Source organism: Harpia harpyja, chromosome 6 (genome assembly GCF_026419915.1).
Source record: "Harpia harpyja isolate bHarHar1 chromosome 6, bHarHar1 primary haplotype, whole genome shotgun sequence".
Lineage (NCBI taxonomy): Eukaryota > Metazoa > Chordata > Aves > Accipitriformes > Accipitridae > Harpia > Harpia harpyja.
The window spans coordinates 20,639,930-20,654,137 of record NC_068945.1 but is presented as its reverse complement, the minus strand read 5'-3'; the positions used below and the strand labels follow the sequence as shown (position 1 = coordinate 20,654,137).

At 43.7% G+C, this 14,208-nt stretch overlaps 1 protein-coding gene across 9 annotated transcripts in view; it reads left to right on the top strand.

Moving 5' to 3' along the window:
• DGKI (diacylglycerol kinase iota) overlaps window positions 1-14,208 on the top strand; it is a 226,140-nt gene that overhangs the window by 30,383 nt on the left and 181,549 nt on the right. Inside the window, exon 1 of one of the 9 annotated variants that reach the window (XM_052788833.1) lies at window positions 10,369-11,123. The exons of 7 other annotated variants lie outside the window; for them this stretch is intronic. In XM_052788833.1, coding sequence (XP_052644793.1) covers window positions 11,035-11,123 — 89 coding nt within the window. In that variant the 5' untranslated portion in view covers window positions 10,369-11,034. Of the gene's footprint in view, window positions 1-10,368; window positions 11,124-14,208 lie in introns of those variants that run through there. One more of the 9 variants, XM_052788838.1, reaches the window with a different exon arrangement.

The window sequence follows — 14,208 nt, the reverse complement described above, 5'->3', positions numbered from 1 at the left end:
CCTGCTAAGGAGCCTGTAGGTTCCAAAACCAGTCCATTGCACACCATGACTGTGGTCTGCACACAGCCTATGGGTCAGACCCAGACCTCCTATGTAGCACGTACACTTAGCTGCAGCACAGCGCTGTGGCCTCTCCCCACCATGTGCCTGGGCATGGCTGGTCTTCCGTATGTGACAAGCCTCAACTTTGCTGAAAGCTGTGCTGCGGGAAGAAAAGATCTATACTCCTACCCCTGACCTGTTTGTCCTGGTGTCTACAAGCACCAGCTCACAAGGAGCTGCCTGAGAGAACCTGGGAGCGTAAGTAAAGGTTGAGCTCATTTGGGTGGGTGTTGACCGGCTCTGTCATCCCAGGATGGGGGAGTGCAAGAACTGTAGGAGGAAAGTTGGATGAGAGAGGGTGGTTGGGGAAGGATTTTACATATGTGCAGGAGTATGTGGCTTAATCCATTGAGTGTGTTGGAGGTGAGGAACTAGAAAAAGAGAAGTTATCTTAATAAGTCTGAGTCACTGAGGGAGTGGGGGTGGTGGCAGAGAAGTCTTAGCGCAGCAGGGATTCATAAACTGAGGAGGACCCTGTGAAAATTTTGCATGGGCTGAGCTGTGGAGGGGAAAGCAATGAAAACCACTGTGCCAAGCTCTCACGAAGAAGCTCTCAAGCTCTTTGCGATGCCCACCTATTTCATTACAGTGCTTATCTCGTGAAGTTTATGAAAATAGAGCTTGCAAACCTTCTGAGTGACTGGAAGTCTAATTTCAAATAAACAGCAAATGATTAATGCCTACTGAATAAATCTTGCACAATTTTCCCCTCGGCCCCTGGTTACCTCTTTCTAGTTCAGGTACAAACTCAGAGGAAGCTCGATTGTTTTAACTGAGTTTCTTTTTAAGGTTGTTCAGCTATGAATCTCTGAGCAAAACTGGAGGTGGGAGGCTCATGGGGATTGAAGCACAAGAGATAACCCCCACAATGTTTTACTGCTGATTTGTGCACTCTGTCAGCCTGGAATATACATTATAAAAAAGTGGCTAGCAAAGCCACTTGGGATTCCTCTGTGCACCTCTTCAAAAAAGCAGCCCTCGTGGAGAAATGGAAAAAGCAAAGTAGAGGGGGGAGAGGAAACTTAGGTTGAATTTAAAAATTGCTTCCCTGAAGAACAAGGACCATGTTTATCAAAGAAAAGAGAGTTCTGACAGAGGACAGGTTCATTTAAAGTAGGAATTTGCAGCATCTTCATCCAGAATATGAATGAACCTTAGCTGAACTTTACTTAATGTTATTTTATTCACTTGTCTCTTCTTTCTATTTGTGAGCCTGACCACACATGCATAAATATTCCCAGAGAGGACTGCTTGAGTGCTGTTTCCAACCCTCCTGGGAGTGAGAAGTAGCAGGAATGTCAAGAGGGTCCAGGTCCTAAGAGATTATAGTTTGGCAGAGTATGGATGAATGTGGGTAAAGTTTGCATTACTAGAGTTGGATATTTGAGTCTTCACCTGAATTATGCCTGAATTCTGAACTTAAAGGGCTGCTAATTTAAGAAGGTATGTTTCTAAAACAGTGGGGGGAAACCTGGCTGCAGTCCTGCTAAATAGAGATGTAAGAGCATCCATGCGTGCTGGACAAGCAGGGGGACCTATGTGCAAAGTGCAGCAATAGGGCAACTAATTGTAAAACATGCTGTAACAGCAGCTGCTTCTCTGGTGCTGACTTGCTGGAGATGCTGGATCTTTCAGCTAAAGACAGGCCAGCCCAAGTCTTGGATTAACTAGAAATCAGGAGTCCAGTTGCTTTCAGAGTTGTGGCCAAGTCCTTTGGAGGCAGGATGAGCACTGCAAAGTCTTCCATGAGGACCATGATTCATATGCTTGTGAACAGCTGCTGAAGATCCCTGGGTATGCCCAAATGATTCTGAAACTGATGCCTCTGCTATGGTGTGAGGTGTTTTTGTTGTAGTGTGAATGAAGGATTAGGTAGTTATTTCAGTTTCAGGTAAATAGGGTCCTGGTTTGCTCTCCTGCTTCAGTGTTGCAGGCAGTGAGAATTCAGCCTCTCGAGATTCCTCTTCTGCCTGTTCTCTCCCATCTTGACACTATTAATTTCCTAGGTCTTTTCTTCCATGCAAATGAACGAGATAGGATCACTCTTTCTCTGGATGATATTTGTTGCACTAGAAAGTGTTAGGAGGGGAAGAACAGCTTCAGAATCTCTGCATTTAGCATATGTATATGCCTGCTGAGATGGAAAGCATGGTTAAACTGTTGCATGTGCACACAAAGCCAGACAACTTTATTCTTTCACCCAGCATCTCTTGCCACTTCAGTTCTTTGTTTCTCTTTCAAGCAAATACATGGGGGGGGGGGGGGGGGGAAAGGTGTCTCTGAGTGGGAGTTATCACCTTCTAAGGATTGGCTTAAGACCAGCTGAAACAAGGTTTGCTTGCGACCTACATAATTCTGGCCTAGATCTCTGGTCCATAGAAGGAAAAAAACCTGCTTCATGTTAAAAAGCTCTAGGCCATTGCAGACATCTTGTCTTTTTGGTGTTTCTTATATGTTTAGCTTTCTTTGCTTTCCATTTTCAGCTTTCAGCTCTGAAACAACTTTTCAGGGCTGTCCCCCCACTAATGGCATTAAAATTACACTGCTTAAGTGTAGTGAGGTAGGGCAAGGCTGATGTTGGGGACTGCAGGAGGTGGGAGGTGTCATGGGAAGTGACGGAAAGCTTTCATCTAAAATAATTGGGATTAGGTGTCTCTGTCACTGTAGCGTTTGGCTCTCAAGCTGTGTTATCCTACCTGTTGCTCTCTGTCTTAGCTCTGCTTCCTCTCCTGTCTGCTGAATCCAGAGAACACAGAGGCCTAATGCACCCCTCTGCATCATGGTGGCTGCTTCTGCCAAATTCTGGATTTTTGTACTTGAAAAGTTCATAGGAACTGTAGAGAAGGGGAGAGAGGAGGAAAGGAGGGTTGTCAAACATATTCTCCTCTTTTTGATGTCTTTTTCAGGGAGGGAGGGTTAAAGGGAGGAGAGGGACTGAGCAGCCCATAAAAGAGAGTACTGATGCCAGTTTATTTAACAAGCAAAACAGATAAAGATTAGGGTTCCTATGGCAACTGGCTACCAGCAGAAGCACCTCAAGGATTTGGGGAGGGGGGTATGTATGTGATGAAATGGCTTAGCACAAGGCTCCAACATTTCAGATTAAAAAGACCTTTTCCCAGCTGCATCATCAACTCATTTGCTGAAGAACAACATTTCTGTGTAACCAGCACCAAAGGCAGAGGACAAATTCTCCATGTTAGTTTAGTTAGGCCTTAAAGTCATGAGGCAGAGTATTTTACAGGCGGTCCTGGGTTATGTTCCCTCTCTGTGTGGTTTGAAGGAGAGGAGTGGGAGATGGCAGATGATGAGGGGGAGACGGAGGGACCCTAGAAGCTGTGCAGAAGGGGCATTAGTTAAGGCTTGTGGATATGATGTCTAGTTGTCACCCCTACTCTGAATGGTCCTAGGAGCCACACTTCTCCCAGGTCTGAGGAAGCCTGGGGAGCAGCTTTCTTCTCTGGCCTTCAGACCATCCCGTCACAAAGTCAGAGGGGATAAGTGTGTGTACAAGCTTGCTCTTTCAGCAGAAAACTTAACATTTTAAGTTTTGGTTGGTTGGGGTTTTTTTTGGTGTGTGGGGTTTTTTGGGGGGGGTTGTTGTTTTTTTTTTTTTTTTTTTTTTTTTTTCCCCTCTCTCTTTCTCCTACAATGCTGTAGTAGCTCCAAGAGCCTGGGTGCTTGGTGCTTGTGTATGTTCTCTGCTCAATGCCAGGCCTCCTGCTGAGAACAACATCTCTCACCAGGTATTGTGGTTTTTCCATTTGGAGTTAAAATGCCAAAGCATGTAGTCATTTGATTCTAGGAGTGAGAGGAGGCTGAAGGAGGTTAAGTACAGCTTTTGTTTAGATCAGCACAGCATGGAAAATAACCATCTTTGTACAGCCTCAAGGCTCTGTATTGGAGGTCCTACTGAATGGCTCCCTGATCAACCCCAGCCCTGGGAGGTTGATTGAGTGATTTCCTTAATTGGATTTTGTTTGTTGATCTCACTTTCTTGATTTTTTTTTTTTAATAACTCATTGTAATCATGCCCTTCTGTCTACTGGAAAAAAACACACCTCATGCTGAGAAGGAATTGTGCTTGTCCTTTGGCATCTGGTGGTTGGCATAGCTTCCATCAGCTCACGGTACTGCTGAGCAGTGGACACAGGGCAGTGTTCCCTGCTCATCCTGGGGTATGCGCACACAGGCATGCACCAGATCATTCTGGCAAGGGTGTGAGAGAGAGTCTGTCAGTCAATCTGCTAGTGAAATCTGAAATTGGGCTGACTTTGGTATTCATGGAGTGAATAGCAAGTTGTGAGCTTGTCGCACCAGAAAGAGCTGTTGTTTGAGTTGCATGATATAATGTGTGCCTGGTTTCATGAGCATTGGCTCTTCAGGGTTACGCTATATAGCTCATCCCAGGTTAGGAAAACACATGGAGGATGAATGATGGGAGAAGACTGTATGTAGCTGGACTGAGGCATACGTGGAACTTACAGACATGTAAATAGCACAGGGGGATGCAGGGGCTTTATTCCTGATCAGAAAAATTTATGTCAAATTTTGACAGGTCATAGCTGTTAATAAGAGGACCTATCCTACTATAGTTTAAAGTGGAGAGGGTGGATGGGGAATGAATGGGGAAGGGGAAAGAGTGGGAGATGGGAAACATTCAGTAACACGATGAAGGGAGCATTTGAGCCTAGAGAAGGCTGATATAAGAACCTGAATAGAATTCAGGAAAATGAAATATAATGAGGAGCTTTGAAACTGGGGCGGGGGGAGAAAGGCACAATGTATGCTGTGTGGGTAGGAATGAAATGGGGGAGTAGGAACTGAACAGGATAAAAGAGGAAGGGAAGAATGGTTAGTGGAGAAAATGAACTGGGTAAGAAAGGGAGAGATTTGTAAGGCAATGGGAGGGAGGAGGTTTAATGGAGAAGGTGGAAGAAGGAAGGTAGGCAAAGAAAATAAGTGTAATGAGAATACTGAATTAGAGAGGTGTGGGAGGAGGATACTGAAAGGTGGGAGCAGGGAAAGGAGGAGAAAATGTCCTATTACCTAGGGATAGCAAAGGATTTTAGAGACATAGCATTCATTTTAAAGTTGGGGGGGGAGCCAAGGTTAATTGAAGACAGCTGTGGACATCAAAAACCTGAGAAAAAAGAATAGAGCTGTAAAAGAAAAAAAAAATGTGGGAAAACAAAAGGAGAAAGGAAAAAAAGAAACAAAAGCCAAGGGTGACAGTGTGTTACTTTGCAGACAGTGTGCCATCAGGAGCTCCTCAGATAGACGTGTTCCTGTGAGCTCCCATACAAGCTTATCTTTACGTTCCCCCTCAACCTGTAAAAATTGCCATCTCCACGGAAGTAGGCAGCCAGGGCACAAATGCCTTTCCCAAAGGAAATGAAATCTCCACAGCTACAGGGTATGCCTGTCTTGACAAGCTAAGAAAAATGCCCTCCACGCTGCCTCTGCCTGTACATTTGCTACATGAATTTGGCATCAGGGCACACTTTACTTCCATTTTCTAATGCCTTCCTGCTGTTCAGAGAATACCCTTAGTGTACGTAGGACTGGGTAGCATACATGGTTTTGAGTAATTTGTACAAAGGCCTGACTTTAAAGACTTGAATTTGGTGGTAGGAGCTAATGTAGTCCTCAAGAAGCAGATGTGATCTGCGTATCTTGAGTGGCTGACAGACTGAACCATACAGTACATGACCCTATAATGCTCAAAATTTGTCCTGTGGCAATGCCCAAACTATCATGGGAGGGAGCCTGTTGTCATTTTCTTTTGCTTTTCTTGGCTGCCTGGGGTAGCCATGACAAGTTGTGGCAGGCAGAGCTGAAGGGAGATGCCATTACCTCGAGCTGCCCCACCAGTAATGGCAAAAACCAGGAGGGTGTATGGGATCTTCCTGCAAATCCATAAGATTTGTTCTTGCAGCAACAGTGATGTGCCTAGAAATGCCACCACTTCTACGTCAGAACTCAATGTATCTTGCGCTCTGAATGAATTAATGAGTATAGCCTGCAGCATATTATTTCTCCCTTGTTCTGGTCTGCCTGCAAAACAGCATATTAAGGAAAGCTATGATAGCTACCCTAGGCACTCACTTGTGGCTAAGCTCTGTCAGAGAGCGGGAAGTGCCAAATACATGCTCTGGTTTGTAAGAACTGTGAAGGAATTCTTCTAGAGGGGGTTGCAGCCATTCAACCCCTCTGCCTACCAGACCTATTATGAATTTCCTATTTATAGTCAAAGATTGAGTCAACAGTGTAAATGGTGGATGGGGTGAGGCCTTGGGGTCTTCAGCCAGACAGAGACTCTGGCAGACTGAGCTTTTTTTGTAGAGCTTAATACTGGCATGACTATGTTTCTAAGCAAGGCTTCCCTTTCCCAGGCTTAGTTTCAGCCTACCTGATCTCCTACCTTGCCCCTTCTGATCTCCAGTCAGAAGATTTCCTTCTGCAGTTGTCACTGTCAGGAGCAGGTTTTAGTGCATCACTCCTGTGACTTACCCTTTCATTGGGAAATTACTTTTTCCCTTCATCTGGAAAGCTTCCACTCCTGTTTCCTCTGCACTGGGATTCTGCGTTATTAGTAACTTCTGGGTGCTCAGCCCTGTTTGAAGTAAAATAAGGTGTTATATTAGAGCTGCATCTAAAATGCAGAATTTCAGTGGTGGGCTGAACATGAGTGGAAATCAATCACAACTTTGGCTAATCTACAGGAAAAATGCTTTTCTGCTTGTGCGAGGTGTGCAGGCTTGTGTGCCTGTCAAACAACTCTTTTAAATTTTTGAAGGGATGGTGGGAAAAACAATAGAGATTTTGAAACAAAAAAAGTGGGGGGGAATAAAGGCTTGGATGGGACTGTGCTGGCCATTGGGTCCTGTCCCTGTGAATGCACATAACCATATAACAATTGCACAGTCTGGATTTATAAAGAAAAAAAATTCTAAATTTTCTTGTGTCACAAATTGTAAGGAACTCTTACATTCTTGTAGCAAAATTAAGCCCTTTAGCACAACGTTTGAAAAACTCTTCTGTGCCACAAGGAGCCATCAAGAGAGATGTCAGACATTGCCAGCCTCCTGGGTCGCTGCAGGAGTGGGAATCTGCAGGTGAAAATATCCAGATGATCTTGGGGAAATGCTCAATGCCATCTGCTATAAGGAAAAGTGGGCGCTTCTGCTGGTCTGAGCTTGTGGGAAAGGCATTCCTGAACTTGGAGTGGTGATTGCTTCAGTCATGGGTGTATAAGCAAGACACCAGTCAAGGAGCTAAGCTTTGACTGTGTGGTTAACAGCACCAGTGCTCCCCACACAAGGTCTCAAAGAGTAGATTTTCACTGTAAGGAGGACAATCAGTACAGAAATTAAAGGAATGTAAGACAGTTTTTTCCAGTCTATAACATCCATTAAATCTATTAAAGTAAGCCAGGAGTTATGAAGAAGGTTAATTTGTTCTCTTACAGAATCTCAAAATAATAGTATAATCTATTGAGACTCCTAGCACTGATCCCTGCTAAACTGCCTCCCACTATTTTGGTGGCATTAACCACTTTGTGCAAGCATAACAAAGACAGGGAAGGTCAGTCTTTCTCTGCCTGATCCTTGGCTCTCTGCTACTGTAAAGTGAACCTGTATCTTTTCATCTCTAAAAGGTTTTACCTGTCCCCAACTGGTATTAGTGCAGCCGCGTGTAAAACCTCTATTGTCTTAATTGTGAGTGCTGCTGGTTTGTGTTGAACCAGCAGTCTTGTTTTGGGAAATTCTCTTGTTTGTTTTGGACATTAAATATTTAAAGCTTCCATTTTGGTGTGTGTTTTTTGGCTGGTAAGAGGAAAAACTGTTTGTATGCTTTTCTTTGTTTCCCCGTAGTGTGCTTGCCCTCCAGCACTGGCTAGGTAAGCAATTTTATAAAAAGGAGGTTTTTTCTTTTGCTCCTGACACAGCTTTTCTTGGTAGCTTTAAGCTACGAGTTTCTCAAGATGAAACCTCCACCTTATGCAGATATCTCAAGCTTTTTTAAGAAAAAGTCCTCCTCCCACTCCTCAAACTTGCATGTACCACCATTCCTGCTGTGCACCTGCTGCCTGTCACAGAGCTGCATGGAGGCTTGGCTTAGGTTCTCTTCTATTTCCCCTTCCCTGTGGTCTGAGAGAATGCTCTTGTGTCATGACTGGGCACTGTCTGTGTATGATGACATCTCTACTGTGGTAAATTGTGACACACAAATGGTTTCCTGTATTAGAAGTGCCAGATTATCTCCATCTTGATATTTGATTGAGAATTAGGACAAATGGTTGTTTATTTTCACACAGCTGTACTCCTGTAGTATAAAATGGCTTTTAGCCTGAGATTACCACCAAGGAAAAAATATGAGAAAGACCTGAGTGCATGTGTATGTGCATGAGTGAGTTCATCAGCTCTGAAAACAGAGATAGCTACTGTGAAGACAAAACCAGTGCTGATACCTCAGTGTGTGCCGGGGCAAATACTTCGCTGCAGCTGCTTTCCTTAGGCAGTATGAATTTTAAATTGCTGCTTGCCTTATTTGTACGGATGAAGCTTAGTTGGCTGTTGGTGAGTGAGACCTGGCAAATAGAAACAGCCTGTATTAGTGTTTGTAGAGGGAAGACACTAACAAATTCCAGAAATAAGCATTTTACATTAGTGGGGGGAAAAAATGATCTGCAAAGTGCAACTGGACACAATGACTAAGACAAAAAGAGATAAACAGTTGCCCCAATCCAGGAGCAAGTAATTTTGGAGCCTACGCTATGTCGAGGTAGCTTTTTATAAAAGGAAAAAAGAAATGTGCTGAGAGCAGCGTGTGCTTGTGCTCGACTTCCACAGCTAGAGGTAGAAACGCTCCAGGGAGCCTTTCTAACAGCACTGTTCCCCAGATCAAAGGCAGAAAATACCACCTGGCTCCTGAGAGGCAGGTTGCTCTGAAAGACAGGTTGTTCTTTGTATGCTCTGCAGGCTGAGTCGGGAGGTGTGGCGAGCGTGCTGGAAAGTCTGGGTGAATCATGCAAAGGTAATTTCTATACTGCAGGACTGGAAGGGGCAGTGGGGAGGGTCATCAGCAAGAAGGTGTAGGCAAAAGGCAACGGCATGGTGGAGTAGCATACCTCCCCCAGTCTTTGGTGATGGGCCAAGCAAGACTAAGGCTTTTCCAGCTGGAAGCCTACCTCTGGCATATCTGATCAAGGACAGGTCAGGAGGTTACCCCAGAAGTGTCCAGAACCAACCGGTGATGAGGCTGGAGGTTTTGCTGCTGAGTCAGTGCCCGAGGCAGCCTGTGCCTCCTGCCAGCCATGCAGAGGCAGCTGTGATTCCCCTGCACTCACTGACTGACAGCCTTCGCCCTCTGAGCTCCCGAGCATGAGCATTTATGCTTTGCAGAGATACCTTGGGGCTTAGTACAATTGTGAGTTTTGCTTTATTCTCTGTCTAGCTCCCACACGCTGTGCTCAGCAAAGAGATCTTCTCTTGACCCTTTTCAGCCCTGTTGGCAAAGACCCCAGCACCAGCTAAATATTTTGAGCTTCATGGTTGCTGCTAAAAAAAAGTAAAAGCTTTTAAATTGTGCTTTGCAAACTATGCTGAAGGTTTCATAAAGTGGGTATTTTTAGCATGTCATAAAAATAAGAGTGGGGCTTTATATTTTTATCCCTTCAATCTGCAAAATTAATTGAAAGCATTTTACCTTGCTCTCCTTTGCTTCCCTGACTTTCAGAAACTAGCTAACTCTAGGACCCAGGAGGGAAGGCGTCATCAGATGTTGGCAAATGCTGGCCATGTTGTGTGTCTATTTATAGTAGACATGTGTCTAACCACCTTGTCGTTCTTTTCCTAGCATCAGCTGGACGAGCTCAGCTATCAATTATCCATGAAGCTAATCATAATACAAGGAAAGCTATGTAAAGCAGGTGCTCAGAGGAGAGAGAAAAAGGGGAGGTAGGTGACAGGACAGGGGGAGATGAGGTTTTAGGAACTGAAAAAGATCCTTTTGCTCAGCCTGAAAACCCTTATTATCTGTAATAATTATTAATAACAGGGGTGCCTGCACAAAGTCATTGTGACTGCTTTCAGCTGGTACATCCCTCCCAAATGTTATTTCCCTCATTTATTTTCATTGTGTTGGCAATCAAAGGCAGTGGGGTTTTCCCCCCCCCCCCCCCCTTTGCTTTTAAGAGACCTTAAGCTGGGTGTTTTCCTCCCCCCTCTCTGTTCTGGGTTCTGATACCTGGGTTGGTAATAGCAGGTTCTAGTTTCCCTGTGAAAAACTGAGCCTCTGGTATTTCTCGCGCTTGGAGATTGCAGGTCTATGTCTGTTTCCTCTTTTGTCTCCATTTCAGAGAGGATTTTGCCAGTAAGGACTCTGGCGGGAGAAGGGAGCAAGCAAAGGGGTGTCGTTCCACATTGCCAATGACAAAGCTGATTGTCAGCTATTTATCAGCCTTTTTTCTTTCTTTTTTTTTTTTTTTTTTGATGGCTTGTCTCTGCTGCTTGCCTCTCTAAGTGCAGGGGAGCAGGACAGTGTGAACTCTGCTCTTGACAGCAGCTCAGGTTCTGACACCATCTGCCACCTAATCCCCTTCCAAGGAAGGGTCTGACGTCTGTGTGTATGTGTGTGCACATATACTCTCCCCACGTAGCCATACATCATTTCAGCAGACTCACACTGACCAGCTTGCAAGCACCATTTCTTTTACAAGAATTAGCTTTTGATACTACTTCTTTTCTTCCTCCTGCTTTAGATTTCCCTGATTGTTTGACATACTGTGGTGGGAGGCAGGGGAAGGGGCTTATGAGTTGAAACTGGAGAAGATTTCCTTAAAAATTGAACACCTCTCTGTTTTCCTGCCTAGCCTGGCTCTCTGAGGTGCTGGACTTTCAGATTTTTTTTTTACTTTTCCTGGAAGTTATGAGTGTGGGATGCATGGATTTCTTTTGCAAAAGCAGCAGGAAACAGAACAGGTGTAAATTGTCCGTGCCAGGCTCCTTGGATAGCTGGTAAGTGGGCTCTTGCAGGAACTGTTGAATTTTAAGCTTTTCAGTGACATAATGACCAGTCTTGTTTGACTGCCGTCTGCAAGCACTAAATGTGTTTCGAGCTTTCTAGATCTCCCTCCTCTAATAGTACATGAAGAATGACAGTTGTCATCACACTGTATCTGCTGATGTTTTTAGATGCACTGTATTCAACACGTTTCTCCGATTGTACTGGATCGTGTTTGCTCATGGCATTCAGTAATGTGCACACTCAGTGCTGTGGAAAATGGCGTGAGAATTGAGATGGGATGAGAAGAGGGGCTTTGGGAAGGATGGGAGGGATGGAACAGTATGCATTCAGAAATGCCAGTTGTTTTGCTCGTAGTCATCAGTTTATGCCATTTTTTTCTGGGCTATGGTAATGAATGTTTGAATTAGCTTCTGGAAAACAGTAGCTCGCTCTACTGCTGGGTGGCTCTCACACCTGAGCGTTGTGGTTTCTTCCTCCTGGGTGCCCATGTGTAACCCCTTCCTTGCCCTTTGAAAGGGTCACCATTGCAAAAATTGGGGCTTTTTCCTGGCTGAGGAGGAAGGAATAGTACTCCTTTCAAAAGTTAACACAGTCTTTGGAAAGGCATCCCTACCTCTGCCAAGCAAGGGACCAGGAATTCAACTTCCCTGCAAAGCTGAGCAGAGTTCTGCCATGTAATGCAGAGGGTTTGACGCAGGGCTTCCTGACCGACCTGGAAAGACTGCCATTGTCTGCAGGGGGCTTTAGATCAGGCTCAGTTAAAGCTCTCCTTGGTTCCTGTGAAGTTCTGCTTTGCTTTGTGGTTGGACTCTTTTCCCCCCGCTCCATCTGCCTTTGTAGACCTTCTCCCTCATTTTCCAGGCACACACTGATGGCAGGAAGTTATCTGCCCGTGTGACCTTCATAACAATTTCTGCATCGCACCAACCATGGACCAGAGGAATCCTGCTGTTCAGTTGCACTTCATTTCATCAATCACACTTAAAACAAAATAAAAAAAAATTTTCATACTGAATAATGCTTATTAAATAGGAAAGCAAAGGAACTTCATCATGTTAATTGGAGATGGATTTCTATGCAAAAAAACTAGTTAATCAGCAATCTTTGCTAAGTGCTTTTTATTCTTCTTATAACAGAAAAATGACTTTTTGACTCTCTGAAGTTACTTGTGGAGGTATTCAGAGAGAGGTTTGTATTAATACCATATTGACATGTATTGATGAAACATGAAAACTTCTCTCCCTTTCCCACTGCAGAAAATTGCTTTCATTTGTCACTTCTAAAGGAGGCAGGGGAATAATTCTCCACCCTCAGCTAGCAATTTAAGATTGATCTGATGAAGACAGAATATTTCAGACAATCAATTAAGGAACTTATCTTCTAACCCTAGTTTCAGCTCTCGTGTAGGATCACATCCTGTTCACAGCAAGACACTTACAAGCTTCAGGTTGTTTTTGAAAACAGGTTCTTCAGAACAAAAGAATAGTTGAACTGGCAGAACTGTGTGATGCTGTGGTTTTTAGAGGATGTGGTCCTTCACATTTTGCACTGGTCCGTGTAGGAATAATAGCAGTGTGTACACAGAGGAACTGGACTTCTGAAGTTACATTTTTTTGTTTGAACATTCAGTCATTTTTCAGTGAAATATGTATCTACAAGGCGATAGAAAAAATGGTAATCAGTGTTATGTGTGTGAGAATTGTGCCTCATTTTGAATTCGTAGTATTTAGAAAGGCCTCCCTTCCTAGTATGTTTGTTTTCAAGTAGAAAATATCTTCTAATGACTACTAATTAATACTGATATATTGGTCATCTAAGATAAAAACAAAACTCCCTTCACTGCCAAAACTTCTCTAGGGAATTAGAAAGCACTCCCTTCAGTACTAGAAAGTTTAGTGTGGTGTTGTTTTCCAGTTTTATCTCGCTGCTTCTGTGTCTCTACCCTTCTGTCTCAGCATGGGGACTGTGTCTCATAAGTGTAGACCTTTTCAAACTTTCCCTTGAGGTTTTAACAGACTACACAGGGAGGGGTGAGGAATTCCGCTGGGCATAGGTATTCCCTTTGTGCCTCTAGCCAAGCAGCAAGGAGCCCAGGAGGAAAGCTGGTCCTTATGGGAGGTGCAGACCGATCTTGCAGTCGAAAGCTTGGAAAATTCCAAATAAACTCCTGGAAAAGCCTGAATGTTTGAACAAAATCCAGACATTTTGGAGTTCAATTTCCAGAAAGATTTCATGCATGTAAGCAGAGCAATGTTGTCTGAATGCATGCTTTCAGAAGGCTCTTTAGTCAGCTTATTGTAGTCAGGCTTATCCAGCACTATTGATAAGCTGAAACCCTCAGAAAAAACAGAAGCCCAAACAAACAAACAGAGAGCTGAGACTCCCTCTCCCCTTGCAACATTGGGAGTAACTGTTGGAGAAAAGGGGCAACAGGGGATGCTGAACGTGCTCCTGGGTCTGGCAGTTTGGAATAATTCTGGCTGTGTTACCTGTATCACGTGTTTGGATGACTACAGCTTGGTGTGCTATTCTCTGTGGACATAAATGCTTCAGTGCTGCTATTGACTTTATGCACATTCAGAAATTACATTATTTTCACTAATAAAGTTTAAAATTGAGCATATTGCTTTTTTAAAAAAAAAAAAAAAAAAACAAAAAAAGGCAATAATGTTGGATACCCATGAGACCAATAAGCTAATTTGCTGAGCCTGGGTACATACATTTTTAAAATAGTGTCTCTTTCAAGTCTATTTATTTGCTGAACTTTTTACTTCAAATTAACTCTGAAAATGTAAATAATAGGAAGTGACATTTTCATTCCCCTTATTTTGGAAATGGCGGATATAGTGTATGTTTGCTTGTTTCCTGATCTGTAAAATGCATATATATGTTAATTATGGTCAACTTTTCGTAAATTGTTTTTAGGCTGAATATTTTTAACAAGCTTAGTCTCCTCTGAACAAAGGTAATATCACAGGTCAAATTATTAACTGCAACTGTACAGGCAATTGGAAGGTGTCTTTTTCCACTTGGTCTGTAACTGAAAGTCTAATTTGCCATAGCTCCTTAAAGGTG